The sequence below is a fragment of the Nipponia nippon genome, unplaced genomic scaffold (assembly GCF_047370975.1).
Source record: "Nipponia nippon isolate SJK-2023a ecotype South Korea unplaced genomic scaffold, ASM4737097v1 scaffold_1, whole genome shotgun sequence".
Classification (NCBI taxonomy): Eukaryota; Metazoa; Chordata; class Aves; order Pelecaniformes; family Threskiornithidae; genus Nipponia; species Nipponia nippon.
In genome coordinates, this window is record NW_028262290.1 from 122,740,879 (window position 1) to 122,762,141 (window position 21,263).

General features: G+C 40.7%; 1 protein-coding gene across 7 annotated transcripts in view; it reads right to left on the minus strand.

Moving 5' to 3' along the window:
- Positions 1 to 21,263, minus strand: part of RBMS3 (RNA binding motif single stranded interacting protein 3) — a 720,325-nt gene that overhangs the window by 56,430 nt on the left and 642,632 nt on the right. For all 7 annotated transcript variants that reach the window (XM_087770865.1, XM_087770854.1, XM_087770845.1 and 4 more), the window contains 2 exons: positions 16,801 to 16,897; positions 12,179 to 12,229 (listed from right to left, as the gene is read on the minus strand). In XM_087770865.1, coding sequence (XP_087626991.1) covers positions 12,179 to 12,229; positions 16,801 to 16,897 — 148 coding nt within the window. The remainder of the gene's footprint in view (positions 1 to 12,178; positions 12,230 to 16,800; positions 16,898 to 21,263) is intronic.

Here is a 21,263-nt window from a genome sequence, read left to right on the forward strand (position 1 = left end):
ACTGTCTGTAGAAGGCAGCATGAAACCAGGGGAATTGCACAGGTCTTTTCCTTCAAATTCTTGTTATTCCTGCACTGTTCCTGGGGGAAGACGTGGCCTGTCACAGCTTTAGCTGTCATGATGAGTGGCTCTGCTTGCTGAACTTGGAGCGGGAGTTAGCGAGGGAGCTAATACAGCTTTGCTACTTCCACAGACACGAATCAGGGAGAAAGGGCACTGCATCTGCCTGTCTACCAGAAACACTCAAACTGCTCCTGACAAGTGTCCACCCCCTCCTCTCCCTGAAGTAAGACCTGTGACAAGCACCAGGAAACAGTCATTGCATCAGACGCTTCATCCTCATTTAAAATAAGTACACCTAGAGCAATCCTCTCCTTTCCACAGAAATGACATGGCCTGCCAGCAGGAAGAAATGTCAGTAGTGGAGTGCATACAACCACGCTTTTCCCGAAACACTGCTGGTGCTCCTGGCCCACTGGAACCCGGGGTTAGCCAGGAGCGGTTGCAGCAGTGTGGATGGACCAGCTTTACAATGGCAGGTCTCTCCCCCTACCTGCCAATGGAAAATATGCCTCTAGCCTCAACCCCATCAGATGTGGGACATCTGTGAATGTGACGCCCACCCTCTTGGCTAGAGGCGGGCGATAGACTAGTAATTTCCAAAGCTGCAAGCAGGAGTTTTTTATTGATTGTGCTAAAGAGGAAGGCTATCAAGCTGGGAGCTGACACAGACACACATCCTGTGTGGATTGGGCAAAGAGGGGGTGCATAATGATTTACAGATTACTGTACTGGAAAAGTACAAAGGCTGTTTGAAAGCAGGCTGTTTGCTGTGTGAATCATATGCAGCCCTCTTGTCCCACCACAGAGATCAGTAGCAGGGTGTCAATCCCGTGACCCTCAGCTTAGAGCTGAAGAAATCACTGAAGTTATCTTGGACTGAGCCCTGGATGAGGACTCTGCACATGTTTTTTCTCTGTGAGTTATACAGCTTTTTAGGAGGCAGAAGTAGACATCTGATAATGAGGAACCCAATTGTCTTCCTGCTTTGGGATGTGTGTGGTTTGGGGCGTGTAGAGAAAAGGTAACTTCCACTCGATTGCTCGCTCTGAAAAGCACAGTGGTGAAGGGCTACACCTGGGATTTGGGATGGATGTTAAGAGACAGGGGCTCTCCTGGGCAACAAGGCCTGCAGTGATGTTACAAAACCTCCCAGGTAACTTATTTAAAAGGCATGGAGTGGGGAAGGCTGTTCAGCAGACATCCTTTAACTAGGTACGCTCAAGGCTGTAGTCAGTAATAAGAAATAACAAACTGCATTTAAACCATGGTTAGAAGTGAAATTTCAACTCCTAATTTCCACCTTCCTTTTAACAATAGCCCATTTGATAAGAAAACCTACCCTGCTGGAAGCGCATCTCTCTTTGTCAGGTAGTCCAAAAAATAACCATTCAGTGGTTTGACTAAATAACAACTCGGCACTCCTTCAAAATTCTTCAGACTCTGTTGATCTGTCACTGTGTTACACAACTCATTCTTCATCAATCCACTATGAAACAGCCCAAGAATGTTCAGTGTTTACACTATTATATTTCACTATTTGTTTTTGCAATCATGTAAGAAAGAGGTTGAAACCATGCTCTCAACAATGTTGCAAATACCACTGATTCGTAACAAGAAGCTTTTTAGCACACACTGTTGAATGCATGGACTTAGAATGAATTTATTCCTAATTTGCCCCAGTTTGAGAGGAAAACAAGGCCACAAGGTTACAACCTGAAAACTGTAATTAAGCAATCACTCCACTTCAGTGGGACTGAAATCAGTTTAGGAAAGATACTCATGATTTGGTCTAGATTTGCCTCTGTACTGCAAAGCTTAGGTCAATATTACATTTTTTATAAAGACATTTGAACTGAAAAGAAAGCATTTTATCTAATAGAGTAGAAAATGAATGGCAAATACTGTCAGACCTGACTACATTCAATAATAAGCTATTACTTATGATATCTTGGATGTTTCTAACTTCCAGGATGTCAAATCACAGTGTACATTTATAGGGTGATATAAAAGAACTGTTAGCACTGTCTCTGCAAAAATAATTTAAAAATAATTATGTTATTAAGATGCTTCATCAGTTACAGTCGAGGAGGTGTTAATTAGTCAGCCACTTACTCAGACACCTCAATAAGCACATCAGGAATGAAAACAGAAGGGAAAAAAAAAAAAAAACAAGACAAAAAAAAGCTACATCTAGAGGCCAGAAGTAAGATTTGCTAAAAGTCCATCTGAGAGTTTGCAAACGACATTCAAACACCTAACAAAAAGTTTTTCACATAGATAAATGAAAAACAAGGACCGAATCCAGAGCTAGGCTCCCCATGCAGTGAGGATGGGGTACACATTAACGGTACTTCAGAAGTAGCCCAACAGGATAAGGACGCTGCCTCAATTTCCCACATGAGCTACCAGATAGCAGAGGCAACTTTCTGAGAATGAGAGTTTGGGCAGAGGAATGAATACAGTCAAAGGAGATGAAAAACCTAGAGAAGTCACTGAATTCAAGGTGCGGGTGCAAGTGAAATGAGGAACCAGGACTGGATCGTCTCTACTGCAGAGCAATGGAAGAGCTGGTACACGTAAGCACAGGTCCAGTGGCCAGGACTAAAGAATATTAATGAAGATAGAACATAGATAAACCAAAGATAGAACTACCTAACCTCATTTTTTAAAATAAAATGTTCTATTTTCTAGACAAAGGACATGCAGCAGATCTAAGCTCTCTGAAGGTCAATAAAGTATTTCAGGCAGTGCTACACCAGAAATCACTAAACTTTGGGGATGATAAAGAATTAACTAAAGAGGAAATGACAACAGGTTGTGCTAAAAGATAAGCTATACTGCTTCAGTGGGAGGGTACTAAAATCTCCATAAGGATTGTTCTCATGCAATATTTTTAATAATGCCCTTGAATAATAACATTTGGGGAAATTACAAAGTTGTGAGGCACAGTCAATAAAGTGGCAGATTGAGCTACCATACAGGAAGGAGAGGATTAAACAGAGCAAGGTGCAAATTCACGAAGACAATTAGGCTAATATGTGGTTTCCTTTATAACACAGGAGCATTTGCTGGAAACCTGGAAGAAGGAGAAAACCTAGGTATATCAGTGAATTACAGGATGACTGCATTACTAAGGTCATGTGCGCAAGGGAAAAAAGATGTTATTTTACAATGCAGCAAAGTACACCCAGCGAAGAGAAGGAAGTATTAATGCTATTGTACAAAAGGTTGGAATACCGTGAGCGTCAGCTGTCCCAGAAAAATGAATTCAAAGTGGAACAGATCCAAAGAAGGGTCATCATTGCAGCCAGAGGTACAAAATCCCTAAGATACTGCAAATGTATAGTGATGTTGACATAGTTAGCCTAAAAAATGAGATGCAGGTAAGATTTTTATCTATAAATTAATGTGGTGAACATCCAGAAGGGAGAAGAGTTACTGAAGGTAGGGGAGAATGTTTGACCAAGAACAGATGGATGTAAAATGAATAGGAGCACCTTTAGGTTGGAAATTAAAAATGCAGTGCTAAGCCTCAGAGCAAAGGTGCTCTGAAACAAGCCTCCTGATAGGATTATCAAGAGGCAAAAAATCAAACTATTTAATCAGGTTTTGGAAGGGATTATATAGCATGGTTCCTGGATACAGCAGGAATCCTGAGTCTTATAAACTGGTCAGTAAGTCCTTGGAGTACATTACTATAATTTTTACGCAACTCCTGCAGTAGATAAATCATGATGTAATCATAAGTAATATATAGATTAGCTAGTTTCCCCTACTTATGTAAATTGGTCCTTGAAAACACTTGCATAACATAACGGTAATTTATGGAAGTGCATTTGTTGTAAGGATTAGGAAGGTGCCAGAGTCTCCTTCATCAGCTTACTGTTGCAGGAGTGATTCTCTTCTCATTCTCACTGTTTCACACCTATGCAATTCAGTTTTCTTAAGCAAAGTTAACTCTTGATTTATACTGGTAAAAATCAGAACCAGTATTTCCCTTTGTAGCTAGGACAGGCTTATTTTAATATTTAACAGGAAACCACTAAATGTTAATAGTATCATTGGGAAGCTGCGTTTAGAGGCATCAGTCAAGATAGGCCCTTGTGCCACCAGACTTTTCAACAAACATCTAGTAAAAGCTATTTAGTGGTATGACAGTTTTATAATCTAAATAGATGGGATTAACAAAAAGACAAATGAGAAAGTGAGGCTGTTTTCTCCAAGAAAGAGGTTTCCTCCAAGGTCACACAACAGATCAGTGGCAGAAGAAAAAATATCTGTCACTAAGTTCTCTAAGCCTATGTGCATCCTTTGAAACCAGTGTGAGGAAAGGCAGGCTCAGGTCAAAAAGGAGCTCCAGCAAAGATGAATATATACATTATATATTGCATTATATATATATACAGCTATATATTACATTTATAGCTGAACAAGTATGCATGATTTCCATTTGGAATTTGCTTCCCATAACAGTTGAATCCTCTGGGACAAAACCCCATATGAATACTGTATTTTAAAAAATAATAATATAATAATTAACTTTGCAGTTTACACCTTGATTCTTACATAACCCCCTTCCTACTCAGTTGTATATAAAAGGACATCTTGTCAATAGCCTAAAACTTGACTTGATCCTTCACTAGCAGGAATTCACATTTACAACGTTGAAAGGTTGTTGTGCCAGTCCTTATAAATCGTATTTTGGAGCTGTCATAGTTACAGTGCTGCCCCGGCATTACTCTAGTTGTATAACACAACTGTTCCACAATAATGCTCTTCTGGGTTCACAGGGCTGCTCCCTTCTCCAAAGCTGCCCAGTGCCTCATCTGTAAAGGAAACGCTGATTTTCTGCGGTGCAGGGATGGGGTTTGGGAAGCCGAAAGGAGATCCAGGTCCCTTTCTGCTGGAGAACTGTCTTGCAGCAACATCCTCTAGCCTTAACTGCACTACGGAAACGAGAACCACACCTCCATCACAGGAAAGGGACCCACCACTGTGTGCAGCAGGCACCCACCATAGATCATTCCCAGCCTTGTCACCATCTCTGCTCCCAGAGCACAGAGCTTATTCAGAGCTTTTTGCTGCCTGTGGCAGATGAAAATTGTTGCCTTTCCCTCCCACCCTCACAGAACTTGCACGTTCGGCAATTGCACTATATGGCCATCTCTGTTGCAAGTGGGCTTGTGTCTTGCTTACTACATACGTATTGTCTGATTTGCTTAAGCCAGCGTAGCAGAGCTCTCACTGCAGAGGTTGGATAATATTAGCATCAACTGCAAGACAATGGACATTACCAGGCAAAAAATAAAAGATGGTCCATGATGGAGGATAAATTTGAGAGGGCTGTAATATACATGTATCACGTGCCTCTCTAGTTCACAGCACACATATGCATGCGTAACCATAATGCAATACATATGGCAAAATATTTGATGGTGAGCTAAACTGAGAAATCATCTGACAAATGTATATCACATGCTTACCTTGAATTAGGTAATTCACTCACTCTGCTGAGCCCATTACTTTCTGCACACTCATTAATCTAACTCTTGGCCTGTAATTAATACCACGTGCTTACACAGTCCATCACTCTCTCCTGATCCTATCACGTTCTGCCTACTTATTAATCTACCACCTGGATAATAACTAAGTTGACCAGTGCTAAACAAATGAGGCATTTTTGCTCAAATTGGCAAACATGATATATGGACCTTACAGTTTCTGTTCAGGTTTTTGATTTGGTGTAAATTTAAAACTTGACATAAATGCAAATCTACATATAACCAGAGACATTACATATATTATATGAAATAAATAAAGTATTAGTGATTTTCAGTCTTAGTTAATGTACATGAAGTTGGAAAAGTTAAAACAGACTGCAGGCTTTGTACAAAATTAGAGACTGATTTTTTTTAAAATGCACTACATTCTTCCACAGAAGGTACTCTAATGTCTATTGATTAATAACTATCTTTTAAAAAAATAGCTCCCTTTGATAAAACTTACTGCTTTTAACAGCTGTTGTGTTAAGATTTTTCTTGACAATGAAGGCTGATGGTTAAGGTTGCATCTTTTCTGTTAAAAAGAAATCAATATTCCATAACCTCAACCAGAGTTTCCTGGCTTCAAGATCTCTGGGGTACCTTTCAAATTTAGTGTCAGCCGCCTTCTTTTCCAAATATCTTTTCCATTTACGTTTATAGATTTGTTTGAAATATATATATATATGTTTTTTCCACTAATGTAAATGTCTTCTTTAAAAAAAAAATCTTATACTGAAGGTTTATCCATTTAGTATTCACACTATCTGTAGAGTATTTGAAAGAAGAGAAAATTTCACTAGCACTCTTAAGCCTTTTGAGGATAAAACAGCAAAGCACAAGTTCCTCAAATGCAAGGGCTTGTCTACTGGAAACACTTGTGGTTCTCCCTTCCATGTTTTCTAAGTGGATCCATATGTGGTGCGTCTTGCTGCCATCACAAAAAAATGTCCAGTTTCACTAGGGGGCTCCAGCAGAGTGTCAAAAGGGGTTGTAAATCTAAATTCGATATATCTTTTTCTGCCATTCACATTAATTCATATTAATTTCTACAACAGCAGAAGAAATGACTGCAGCAATACTTTGATATGATTCCAGAAGAGCTGTATAATCAAATGTACAAAGCCCTACACTTGCGTACGAGATGTAACTTGGGTGAATTGTTTACACCTATTTCCTTTTAGAGGCATGAGCTGGTTGAGCCTGGGCACTGCTTTTCTGACCTGGGTACTCTCCTCAACACAACAGCACCTGGCACTAAAGAGGGTCAGTAAGCGCATGCTCAGCTGAGTCTGAAATTACCCATTTAGCAGCACTGAGACAACATCTATATACGGTGGGTGCTGGGTGAGAGGCAGGCAGAAATGACCTCATGTGAGCCTGCCTGTCCCAAAGGAACATTGCCAATTACTGTCTTGATTATCAGAGTTATAGAATTGGCAGTCCTTGATTTTCTGCCTCGGGAAACACTGGAATTAAAATTGTTCAGCAGAACTTTGGCATTGGTATTTGGTTAGTTATTTCAACCTCTAAACTCTTTAGCCTTAAAAGTTCAAGTAAGTTCATGTTCAAAGGGTCTCTTAAAAATACACAGCTAAAAGTTAAAAGACTAGCTGGAGATTCCAATTTCTAAGGATTATTTCCTGTTTACTTTTCATACCAGCTAGCCAAACTCTCACATTTCACCTTGGAGGCAGGACTCAACTGTCTGTAGAGGACATACTTTGTTCCCTTACACTCAAACAGGCAAATACAAGATGGACTCCCGGCTCTATTTGCTAAAAAGGTAGAGCAACAACCAGGAGGTAGAGAAAGCTGTCTCGGGAGAGGGACACTGAACACAGCACAAGGAACTTCTTTGTTCCAGAGCATAGGAATCAAAACACTGAAACTGCTGTGGTATTTTGGGTATTATCCAAAACAACAGAGTTGCTAGTGAGAAAATGAAAACTGATATATTTCAGTTGGACAGTTTGTACTTTTTATGCTACATTCATGCGCAACAATCAAAAGACAAGAATCTGGAGTCCTTACTCAGCCTCGCTTCTCACCAAAGTAGGGGTTTTACACTGCTTAGGAAATAAGAAATGTTTTTGTTGTTGCTTTTAAAGACAGACAGATGACATTCAGCCATGGGCCAGAGGAAGGAAGACAGAAAAAAATAATAAGGGTGTTTGTTAAGACATTGACCTTTCTAAAAGTGCTGTAAGGGCTTGAGAAATGTCCAGAAGAGAAGTTCTCCCAAATGCACTTTATCATTATCAATAGTAGGTTTTTCCATATGCTGCTCTGCTTGCACCCTTCATGCTGCCACTGGCATATTTCTTCTGCAGCTATTATGCAGAAACTGTTCCAGACTGACAAGAACATCTATCTGTGCACACACAGCGATTACTTATGGTCACACAGTTTTACTTGCAAATAAAAGAGGGCAAGTGTAAAACCAGTGTGCACATACAGCATTAGGGCAGAGAATTTCTGTTGGTTCACTAAAAAAATCTGCCTTTAGAGAGGAAGAGTACATGTATTATTTGCAGTAAAGATTTGAATCAAAAAAGTTTTACACAAATGTCATCGTTAATAAAAATGAAGATTATCTATATGTGAATTGACTTTAAACAACATATTTTTCAGTTTTTCCTGAACCGTCAGACAGCCTTCGGGGACTACAGGAAAAACACACTAATATGGCAAATGTTATAAATCCCCAGAATAACTCTTATCCCATTTATGTTTTGATTCTGTCATCGCTATCCATCTACCCTTATCCTGAGGCAGTAATGAAATACAAGACTTGTTTCAAGTAGGGATGAGTGAGCACTGTACTTTGAAAACTATAGTTAACTAAACGGAGCCCAGACTGCCATCAGTGCATTAAATGTTATGCCTATACGAGTCCAACCCCACATGGCCATAACTCTTCTGGAGCTTGTCTCCCACTACAGCTAGTGATAGGGACCAGGGCACGTGGCAAAGCAACAAAACTGGCAAATCTGAGGCATTCTTACTCGGACACAGTGCAGTCAATATGGTCAAAAAGTGGTGAAGGCTCCATTTAGAAATGGTACATTTTTCAAAAGTGTCTGAGTCACACATGAGCCTCAAGGTAAATTTTTCATCACGTTCACATGATTCGGGAATCCTGTTTCCCAAAACCCTGGAGGTTGTGCAAGCACAAAGATGTGGGAGGTTTTCACATGTGACCCTACTATGCCAACAGAAGAATATTTTTAATACTATTTATTCTGAAATACCAATGCTACCTCAACCTATTTGATATTAATTTTCCACGGCTCTTAGTATAAGGCTAGCAAAAATCACTGATAACAAAAAAATAAAACCCCTTTTAAAACTGTATTTGCAGCTGCTCATTGGCATCAACCTACGATATGAAGGTTAAAAGTTACAGGGAAAATCATGAGTAAATTATGATACACCTGCAGAGTCCTTCACTGCCCATCTGACTTTCTCCCATTAGGAAAAAAAATTGTTGACTGTTTTTTCTCACAGAATGTCATTTTGGTTGTTATCTGCTTTTAAGGAGATCACAAAAGTAAGAAAACAAACAAGGCTGGGGAATGGAAAGCAATATATGCAAATATTTTCCAGTTAATATATATGTTATTGCTATCTGTTAGTGTCAGAGATCTATCCGGCTGTAGTTCAAGAGCTACGGAAGAAATTGGAGATACAATCTTTTACTATAGTGGTTTTTTTTAATCCACCAAGTAAATGAATACAGAACGCACACATGCACACTTCAGGAAAATGTGGCTGAAATCGATATATAAAGGGAAATAAAGGAGCAACATCTCCAGCAGGCCAACCTACTGCAGGGGATTATCACTGAAGAAAGAGCATGGTATTTAACTGAGTGGGCAGGCAGGTGGCAAAGGAGACGAGATGGGCAGGCAGAGCAGAGGCAGGCAGACGCAGGGTGGTAGCAGCGTGCGGCACAGCTCTTCCCTCCTGTCGTTAAGCTTGCTAGCCTGGGCGGAAGCTGTCCTGTCTGTGCGCAGCACGCTGAATGAAAAACCTCCTTTGTCTCCTCTACAGCTCAGTCCTGCCTGTTTTTTTGTCATGAAGGACACTACGTGGTGTTAAATTATATATAAATATCAAGTAGGATTTTCTGTCGGAAATGAAAAGCTAATCATCCAGTAACATGATTTAGTGGATACTTATAATCAAAACAAAGAATTAACCACCAGCATTTGAGCAATTCAAACTGTCCTTTCTGTAAGAGTTCTTCTCTACTCACAAAGAATAATAGAGGCTTAACAAAATGTTCTCTTTCCTAGGGCAAGGGGAATGCAATATTTACCTGCACTGGTTTCCAGTGGGACATCACACACCGCAATCAATCATCTCATAAAATATTATGAGGTAAAGTGGTGGCAATTTACATAATAACATGGCAAACTAAGTTAGAAGAAGAAACAAAAAGCTAACCAAATTAGAAAGTTCCCAGTTTCATCAGTTCACAGAGTTACCAAAACTCACGTCTTAAATTCTGCCAACTTTATCATAATCTTGTCTTCACTTTTTTTAAGCTATGGAGGTGCCTAGAATAGAGTCTATAGTTAGCCATGAAACTACAGCAAACTTACAATGGGCACAGACTCTTTATTTTCTTTCAAAACAGGCCATTAATTCCGATGCCTCATGAGTCCTCTGTGTTGTAATTCTCTGACAACTTTTCAGACATTTCTAATAAAGAATTCATCTCTGAATGAAACCCGGGGAATGGCAGTTCTGCCTTTTCGCTTTTATGCGTCTTCAGTACTAAATGCCTCATGTCCATTTATTTAAGAACATAATCTTGGGAAACACATGGGAAAAATCTTTCAGTGAAGAGACTGGAATTGCTACAGACAGCACATGGAGGTAACCTGCAATGGCAACGACACTGGAACTGAAACGTTGCACCACTTATCCACTGTCCCTCTGCTTTTCCTCATACAGGCAGACATCCTTTCATTGACACAACTCTGGCTGGCAACTAACACAAATTTAACTCAGCATATTGAGGCTGCCACTCACTATAACAGTTATTTTTCTCTTCACAGACCCTTACCAAGGGGTAAATACATCCAATTACCACACCAAAATACTCACCGCTTCCAGCATTGCAGAAAAATGCTTTGCTAAACATTGTCAAATAAACCTCAAACATACGTATACACAAAAACTGGCATTGGTAAAGTGCTTAGGTTCTCCTTTTAGAAAAGGAGTCTTTCTGCAAGGATCAGAGATCCTTTGGCTTCCACGAGTCTGATAACTCATCATATACACACATCTAAGATTTCTTGTGGTCTGCAATTAAATCCAAATGTTAGAATACAGGACTGATTTTAACTGTGAGTTTGTTCGATACAGCTTGTCTCCCTACAAGGAACGCAGCAGCAGCTTTACTCCATTGAGATGGGAACTTCTACCAGGGTCTGGACAGAGGCACAGCACCGCAGTGGTGGGAACTGGGCTTCCACCCACACTACGGTCATTGCCTGGTGAGAAAAAACTGAAGAACTTGTCTCTAAAGAGTTGGTAGAACTTGTCTCTAAAGAGTTGAGGGATGTGGAAGGGGGTTTCAAATTGGAGTGAGAGTCTTGTGCTACTAAATGGGTATGTAGTCTAATTATATCCATGTTGTTGTATAGCTAACTCTCACCAGCGGTTACTCTATAATGAAGTCAAAATATTTGAACACAAATGTGAATAACAAACAATCCTAAACTATACACCTTCATTTTAATTTTACCCTCCTCATATAAATCAATGTATTGATGCTTATGTGAAGTACACATTTGAATTTTGATTAATGACACCGTTAAGTGGATCCATACCTGAGAAACTCATCAAAGATAGGAAATGAAACTAAAGCAATCTGTACATAGTGGGATTCAGCATGTTGTTTCCTTCTGGTATACTGCTAATATTTAGGCAAAGTGCATCAAAACTCTTCTGTGAGGTAAACAAAAAATCATCTGTGCTGCTTCTAATGAATGTTGGTAGAAATGTAATGCGGCTTTAAGTGGTAGTTATAAATTGATGAAAGGTGACAATTTACTGGGGAAAAAAAAAAAGAGTTGACTGGTCAAATTATAAAGCAGATTCAGATTTGGCAATGACTCTGTAAGACAGCTGCACTTTACCCTTTTCCAGTACTTGAAATGCATTACTGAGATATTGAGGATCCTTTAAAGTATATACAACTACAAAGGACTTTTTTGATGGATAAGCATATAAGGGAGGGGTAACGTGTTGATCCTGGCAATTCAAAGTATGCAGGAATGCAGTTATCTTGCAGTCCCTGAAGCAAAGCTTCATAAGCAACACTTCTGAGCTTGTTATTCTCTTATAATCAATGCAATTAGATAACATATCACCCATCCTCCCTTTTTCACTAAATCAAATGGTGCTCCTTAAAGAAGCAGAATCTTTTTAGCAGAGGGCTCTTGTCAAAGGGAGCAGCTGGCTGCTTTTACATGACCTAGGACCTGAATGTGGCTGGCAAGCAGAGCGAGGCTACAGTGTAAGCACTTTTAGCTGGATATAAGCAAGTATCCACTTACTGTTGGTTGCATAACATATGGCGGATGAGGCATCCATGAAGTACTCTGGACCTGCATATCAAATACTTTTAATTAGCACAGAAAAGTTTAAAACAGAACTCAAAGATTCACTTGAAAATATTCTTTCTGTTACAGCTACAGAGCTAATTTTGGCAAAAGACTTAAGTCACGTAACTCAACGCAAAATTCATTTGTGCTTCATAAAGTTATTGACAAAGAAAAAAACTTTCAGGTTTCATTTGATAATGTTTTCTACCAAAGTCAGAAGTCTGAGTGATTGCACCACTTCTCTGATCCACACTGTTTTATCTCATAAAGGAGTCTTCAATATTCCATGTTGTCCTATTTTTTCATTTGTATTGTCTGCTTTCATCCATCAATATAATCATAAACATGTCATCCAAGCGACAGTGCAGGAGACATAGAATCATAGAATCATAGAATGTCCTGAGTTGGAAGGGACCCACAAGGATCATCAAGTCCAACTCCTCTCCCTGCATAGGACAACCCCAAAATTCACACCATATGTCTGAGGGCATCGTCCAAATGTTTCTTGAATGTTGTCAGGCTTGGCACCGTGACTGCCTCCCCGGGGAGCCTGTTCCAGTGCTCCACCACCCTCTGGGTGAAGAGCCTTTTCCTAATGTCCAACCTAAACCTCCCCTGGCGTCCCCTCCTGCCGTTCCCTTGGGTCCTATCATTGGTCACCAGGGAGAAGAGATCAGCGCCTGCCCCTCCTCTTCCACTTGTGAGGAAGCTGTAGACCGCGATGAGGTCTCCCCTCACTCTCCTCTTCTCCAGGCTGAACAGACCAAGTGACTTCAGCCGCTCCTCATACAGCTTCTCCTCTAAACCCTTCACCATCTTTGTGGCTCTCCTCTGGGTACTCTCTAGTAGCTTCATATCCTTTTTGTAGTGTGGCACCCAAAACTGCACACAGTACTCAAGATGAGGCTGCACCAGTGCAGAGTAGAGCGGGACAGTCACCTCCCTCGACCGGCTAGCAATACAGTGCTTGATGCACCCCAGGACATGGTTGGCCCTCTTGGCTGCCAGGGCATACTGTTGGCTCATGTTCAACTTGCCATCGACCAGAACCCCAAGATCCCTCTCCGCGGGGCTGCTCTCCAGCCTCTTGTTTCCCAGTCTGTATGCACATCCAGGGTTGCCACGTCCCAGGTGCAAAATCCAGCACTTGCCCTTGTTAAACTTCATACGGTTAGTGATTGCACAGCTCTCTAATTTGTAGAGATCTCTCTGCAGGGCCTCTCTGCCCTTGAGAGTGTCAACAGCTCCTCCCAATCTGGTGTCATCAGCAAACTTAGATAGTAATCCTCCAAGTCCTGCATCCAAGTCATTTATGAAGATATTGAAGAGCACTGGTCCTAAGATGGGTCCCTGCAGAACCCCGCGAGTGACTGGTTGCCAGCCCGATGTAACCCCATTTACTATAACCCTTTGAGCCCGACCCGTCAGCCAATTGCTCACCCATTGCATTATGTGTTTATCCAGCTGTGTGCTGGACATTTTGTCCAGGAGGATACTGTGAGAGACAGTATCACAAGCTTTACTGAAATCCAAAAAGGTTACATTGACTAGCTTCCCTTGGTCAACTAGGCAGGTAACCTTGTCATAGAAAGAAATCAAGTTTGTCAAGCAGGACTTTCCCCTCGTGAACCCATGCTGTCTGGGACCAGTGACTGCGTTGTCTTTCAGGTGTTTTTCAGCAACTCCCAGAATAATATTCTCAACAATTTTGCCAGGCACAGAGGTGAGACTGACAGGCCTGTAGTTACTAGGGTCATCCCTGTTGCCCTTCTTGAAGATTGGGACAATGTTTGCCAGCTTCCAGTCAACTGGGACCTCCCCAATGAAAAATCATTGCAAGAAGTCTCGCTATGACATCAACCAGCTCTTTAAGTGCCCTTGGATGAATCCCATTGGGCCCCATTGACTTATAGGGATCCAGCTGAAGCAGCAAGTCCTGCACAAGTTCAGGGTTGGTTGTGAGTTTGTCATTCTCACAGTCATGGCTTTCCAGACCTCTGGGGGTCCCAGTGCCCATCATCGGTGTTGAAGACCGAGGCGAAGAAAGCATTAAATGTTTCTGCTTTGTCTATGTCCCTGTTTGTGAGGTGACCATGCTCATCAAGTTAACGGGCCAGTGTTATTTCTGGCCTGCCTTTTGCTATTAACATATTTTAAAAAGCCCTTTTTATTGTCCCTCACATTACTGGCCAGCTTCAGCTCTAATTGAGCTTTGGTCATGCGAATTTTGTCCCTACAGTGGTGAACAGCACCTCTGTAGTCGTCCCATGTCGCCTGACCTTGCTTCCACTGGCCACTAACATAAGATGTTGGAAGTTTATTTTCAAAAGTACCTGTATGAACTTTCCAAGGTATAACATTTTCAGAGATCCCAGAATGATTTATTCCACTTTCAGTAAGACTTGCAGATCTAATTCAGAGTTTTTGAAGCTTATTCTAATTGAAAGCTTCCATGGCAAAGCTGGCTTAAGATGTCCCTGCCCCCCAGGATCAGCTCTTACCTTGAGCATCGTGGGGTCCGTTCCACCAGAACTCTAAATGCTTTCTGAAGTCCTTCTTTGTTGTTCTGCCTTATGACTGACATGTAACAGATACCATGGATATACCAATTTTACTAACAATTAGATGCATTACAGCGTTCTTGCGCATTTGTGGTGGCATCTCTGAGCCGTAACTCCCTCTTGTGCTAAGTGTGAATGGCCCACATGCTATCATAACTCAGACTCAACCCCAAGCACTGTGTATCCCAGTTTCCTTTTGCATCGGTCTGGGCACCACAACACACAGGAAGTACATAAAAATACAGCTTGGCAACTCACTAGCTATCCCCGAGCTCACAGAGATGGGCATGTGGCATCTCAGACTAAGCATGAGCAGGGATGACCAGGAGAAAACTACAAGGTCCCAATTCTCCAGATGCCCTGTGATTTTGTTCATGAAGCAAGTGGTGAGAATTAATTGTATAATTGTGTGCCTCAACACTTGTTGAAGTTTACCAAAGTAGATTTTTTGTTGAAAAGCAAGTTCAGTGAAACATCTTTAGATCCAAAACCAGCACACACACATGCAAAGACACCTCTACTACAAAATTTTCTGTTGTGAATCCCCACTAATTAGAATATATTAGAGCTGCCACAGCTTGCTGCTGTTCATTGCTCCCACTCTTGCACCCTTGCAATTCCTCCTCTATGTCAGGGTAAATGCCTTTGGGCTTACACCACAAACTATCCACGGAGAATGATATGGGTTAAAAAAAAATAAAAATCAATGGTTTTGGTGTAAATGCATCAAACCATGCAAATGCATCAAACCATGAATCGATGCAATGGTTCAAGTCAGGATGGGAGAAGGGAGCAACTGTGAACTGTGGAGCAGTGACGGGAATAAGTGGCTGGGTGGCCTGAATTCAGTGGCCTGAATAAGAGGGAGGAGGTATGACTCTTAAGCCAGCTTTGCTACTGAGAAAAGTGCATGTGAGCTGCACTTGTATGTCTCTGGCACTGACATTTCTTTGGTGTTGCCATTTACTGAAATTTACTGAATGTACCTCACCAAAACAACTTTTGTTTGGCAAGTGTTACATAGCTATCTAAAATTAAACAACACAAAAGTCAAAGAAAATTACAAGAACCATTTATCTTTGAAGATCAAGTTTAAAACACAGTAAGTAAAAGCACAGCCTCCCAGAATTACCTGTAAGCAGTAGCATACCATCTCAAAAAAAAAAAAACAACACCCCAAAAAACCCCAACAAAGCAACCCTAACATTAAGAACAACCCACCATGCAGCTCTGCAGGTCTGGGTAGCTTATCTCAGGTAGGACTCAGGATTGGAAGAACACTGATGCTATAGGACAGAAATAACTGAAATGGGAAAATGTATAGCCAATGACCAGCTTCAGAGTGAAATGATATGTTTCCAGAGAATGGCTAATAATAAAACTTTACAACCTGGTTTTGACTTCCCTCTCAGAAAGCCAGAGCATGGCAATAATTTCCCAGTGGAGATCTGTGAGGGATATGCTGAAAAGAGAAATTCTGAACGACAAAAAATGGGTAGACTAAAGAAGGATATGAGGACAGTTATCCTCAAGTATCTTGCTTTGTCAGGGATTATTGGATAAAAATGAGCACTTTTAAAGGATGCTGTTACTGGAGCAAATACAGCTGAGGTCAAAAGGTCAAGATACGATGCAGTCAACATAAACTATAAAACAACACATTTAAAAATACTTTTGGCTAATGAAGGGGAGCCAAAATGACAAAACATTTCAATAAGAATGATAAGCTTCTGCTGTTGTCAACTGGAAATGAAGCAAAATGCTGTTTACTAGAGAAGCTGATCGAAATAAGAAAAAATTACAGTGGCTTTCATTGCTAGTGTAAAGAATACAGGAAACACTTCAAACCCTACACCAAATGATACCTGAATACTACTAGAAAGCCTTTTGTTTCAAGTGTGACTCAAGAGCGCAAGCACTCACACAATTTTCTGTGGTATACTCTCTGCCTTCATCCACATCCAAAACATAATTAACTGGGAAACACAGTAGACAAGCGCAAATCTGACGTACCTGATATGTAGAGACAGGGGAAGCAGCAATGAATGGCGTGATTGATGTCTGTGGAATCATGCGGTTTGTTGGAATACTGTACGGTGAGGAATAAAATCTGCAAACAAAGAACAAAAGCAAGAATTTTTGAACCTTTCGACTGCTAGGCTCTGACTAACTCATTCACTGCCTCCCAGGCAAAGACAAAAAGAGTCTACACAGGTAATTATGTCCATCTATTTCCAAAACCACAATAAAGAAGATGTGATGGCTCCACTGAACAGATCTTGAAAATGGAAAGGAGGAGGAATATTTACACAAAGCATATTTTTTTCACTTCAACTAGCACAAATATAGAACTTCACAATACAAGAAGTAATTATCTGAAATGCAAAGGCAGCTGATTTTCCAGAGTGCTAGCTAGTGAAAGGAAATTTCTTACGTGATATTGAAGACAATATTACTGATTTCATTTTTACATGCGATACCATTTTCTTTTCAGATCTTAATGCTTCAGTGATGAGAATAACACATTCCATATAGATGCCTGAATTATTTTATTAAGGGATAGCTACAAAAACTCTGGCTGAAATTTTCATATTCATCTAGGCAGAGAGCAAAAAACCTACCTTCTGCTGAAATGTATCACGAATTATGAGTCTAAATGCCCCAGGCAGCACTGAAAATCTCAGGTTTAGTTGTTTTTATTTCCACTGTTGCATGCTATGAACAAAAGTTGCACTATCTCTTGCTTGATAGTAATAAACGGTATATTTCTTCTCCTTCCCTGTGCGTTAATAATTATTGATAAAATTATCACTTGGAAAATATCGCTACTGGTGGATTGTGTAAGTACTTAATATATGTGTGCTCGTAAAGATTTTTGTATTTGCCCTTTTTTCAGTTGTAACTGTAAGCCAGAAAAATAAAATTGCTTAAAAAAAGAACATTTGTGGTCTTACAGCTGTCAAAATGCTGATATTTTGGACTCCGAGAGAGAGAAACACTCCTGTCCAGTGTTGTCTTGTCCGATTTAAACCCCATGCAAATCCTTCTCATGTAGAGTGCACCAATCTTATGAGTAACAGAAGATTTTGCACATATACTCTCTCTGTAACAGTGAAGTGGATTACACTCCCTGTCTTTTTGGGTTTTTTCTCCTACGCTGAGGCAATCAACAGTAGCTTTCCACGAGAGCCATGCAACAAAAAAATCATTACTGGTGTTTAAACAAGTGCTCTATTTCCTGATTGCCCTGGCATCCCAGATTTAGTACTAATCAGTCTAGTTCAGACTGGATGCATTCATTCTGGATGCAGGCTTAAATAACCACCAGCTTCATCCAACCAATAGCCTCAGAAAAACAGGCTGCTGTCTTTGAAGGTTGGGCGGAAACATTCGAAGTTAGGAGGGGAGAGGGAGACAGAGAAGCAATCATTTGTTCTCTCTATTCCAAATAAGATTTTAAAATGCCAAAAGCAGCAGGTGGCGTCTGAGGGATTTTTTGTTTAATAGAAATATATTGCTATTTTAGGAACATTTGTCTGCCCTTACAATGCTCGCACAGAGACTATTTTAAAACTGTGCCTTTGCCCCATTTTATATATATCCTATTATGAGAACTTACAGGCATTTGTATCCCACCGCTTGTATCAAACATTAAGGTCATACAACATTGCAGGGGAAAGGATTTTTACAGCACTAGCAGGGTTAATCTATGGCATGACACATGTTATCTATGTCCTGTTATGGGGGTCTTCTCTCAGATCAAGGGTAACCAGGAATCACTTTGGCTATGCTGTTGCTAAGTGGATGAACTAAGAAATGCTGCGTGTAGCAAACGAAAACAGTCAATGGCAGACTGACAGAATTCTCTCTATAGGTAAAATGTATAATAGAAATACATATAAACCTCTCGAACTGAAGGACAGTATAAAAACAAAAGTCTTTTGAGAAAACAACATATTTTTGTTCATTCTGTTCTCATTCTGTCTATCAGCCTGGCACTGATGCTGCACTCATACCGCGTATGAACTGCTCGGACAAAGATGAGTGCAGGGGACAAACAACTTTCCATTTGGAAGTAATGCTGACTCTTTGGAATAAACTCTCCAATAAATCCTAGCAAATGCTACCAAATTTACAGAAAACGCGTGCTAAGCCAAGAACTTGACAGACAGCTAACCATTTCAGTTTCAGCTTAGAGATGCAGTTATCTGAATAGTACATAAGCTTGTAGAATATATACTCTGGTAATGTGAAAAATACAACCCTTCCAACACCCCTGCCAATACCATTTATCTGTCACAGTTTGGAATGCTCTCAAATAAGCATCAAATAAAACATACTATCAGGACACCCAGCTATATTGTGAAAATGCATGCACCAAAGCATCAAAGAAGAGAAACAATGGAAATCTGACACAGCAAATGACAACGTGAGAAAATCTAGTTCATATATTTCAATTTCAATAATAATAAATCAAATTTAACAATCCGAGTCACTGTGACAGGGTGTAGATCAAACATTTTGCAATCAGGAATCCCTTATACCCAGAGACAAAGGTTTATCTTCCTGCCACAGCATCCCCTGTGCCCAAAGGGATCTACAAAAAGGATTCCGATATTGCCTGAAGGAATTCAACAGAGCAAGAACTGAACAAGTATATTCTGAAGGCCTCTCTACCATGCATGAGGTACAGTGGTATGGTGAGGACAAGGGTGTCCCTGCCAGGGAAAGGCTCAAGTGGAGCCTTCCTGAGGCATGGGATGCTCAATCTGCCACAGTGCTACAGCCATGTACCACGCTGTCAGGACCTGCTCACAAAGAGGGCTCACGCTGCTCTCACCCATGGGACATGGAGACATCTCCCCAGATTCCCTTTACATACAAATAGGCTAATGTCCTAATATGTAAATGGCATAAGTGACATGCTGGGAACCTAAAATAAGACAGGAGGAGCACAAATGCAAGAGTGGCCTGCTCAGGTGTAAACCCTACAGCATCCCAACAAGATCTGCAGCTGCTGACCTTGCCATGTTCGATCTTAGGCTTTCCTTTTTTTTTTTTCTTTAGGCTCAGGGAGAGGTGAAATGAGGTGGAAGATGCATGTTGTAAGTAAGTCCAAGCCAATACAGGATTCTCAGTCATCAGAATATGTATATCAGAAAGAGGACTGGAAAGAGATATGAATTATACTGGCTTTGACTCATTTTAGATATACTGTTCAATTATGCCCCCAAGTTTCCTGGCATTAAAATGTACAGTATCTGGTATGGCACTTCGAGAGCTGTAGGCTTTGTGGTAGTTGACCTGTGGGCTCTAAGGAGAGCTCTCCAAAAGGCTCAGCTGCATTTTCTGCAAATGCAGTTTACATCCTTACATTGGCCCATACAGTTTTTTGCAGGCGCGAGTCAGTGTCCCTGCTCCTCATCTGCAATTGTGATGCTAAAAGCAAAAGCGTAGAAAGGCAGGTGGCTGGGATGAGGCAAAATGGACATTGCCCTTGTATTAAAAATAGACCTTTTCAGCATGCCCAGATTCCATAAGCACAGGGAAAACTCATCACTAGGAGGTAAAAAGATGTTCCTGGATGTTCACAAAGCGGGGTTTATACAGGGCTCAAAAGAAAATGTTTTTAAGAGACGTTAAAAAGAACCACGTTCCCAGTACATCATCAGGCACACACAGGCAATGCTTTAAGAACAGTTTCTGTTGCTTAACAGACAAAGCACATACTCCCCTCCTACATCAACCCTCCCTCCGCATTTGGGGACTGCATTATCTGTAGCGTCTGGTCGCTATTTCCCTGCCAAAAAATAGAAAAAAAAAATCCATATGGTTCCCATCCTATGGGGGAACGTGCAAGCTTCCACACAGAATCTGCACAAGAGCAAGACCCCATTTGCACTGCAATAAACACCATTTGCTCATGCCTCATGCCTGCAGGCAGTACTGAAAAAGTTAGATTCATAAATAGTATCCTGGGGCTCACATAATATAAGAGTATTACCAAGCATTATCAAGGCAGCAATTTTCTGTTGCAATAAGCCACAGAGTCAGATGTTTGAGATGAAAAAGACCTATCTGAATACTGAGCCCATTGGCCAGCAAATGTGCGGTATCGTCCCCCAGATATCAGATATTAAACTAATACAGTACTTTGCAGTCTTAGTCAAATGGCCAGGAGGACTCAAGCCTCAGGAACATTTTAAATGAGCATCCTTACAGTGCAAGTACAAGTGCTCTATTTTGTTCTTTGTATGAGTGCATTAAACCACTAAAACAATATTAATACCACAAATTGAAAAATCAATAGCATATTACAACAGGCACACTACTCCCCAAAATAAAACCTGAGTACCTTTGTAAATGCAATTCAGAAAAGGCTGATTATATAACAAAAAAGGCACAGAGAGACTGGCAGGGGAAAAGAGCTTATCTACTGAAGTGTGTGGTTACCGCATCTTCAGTAACTCATACTG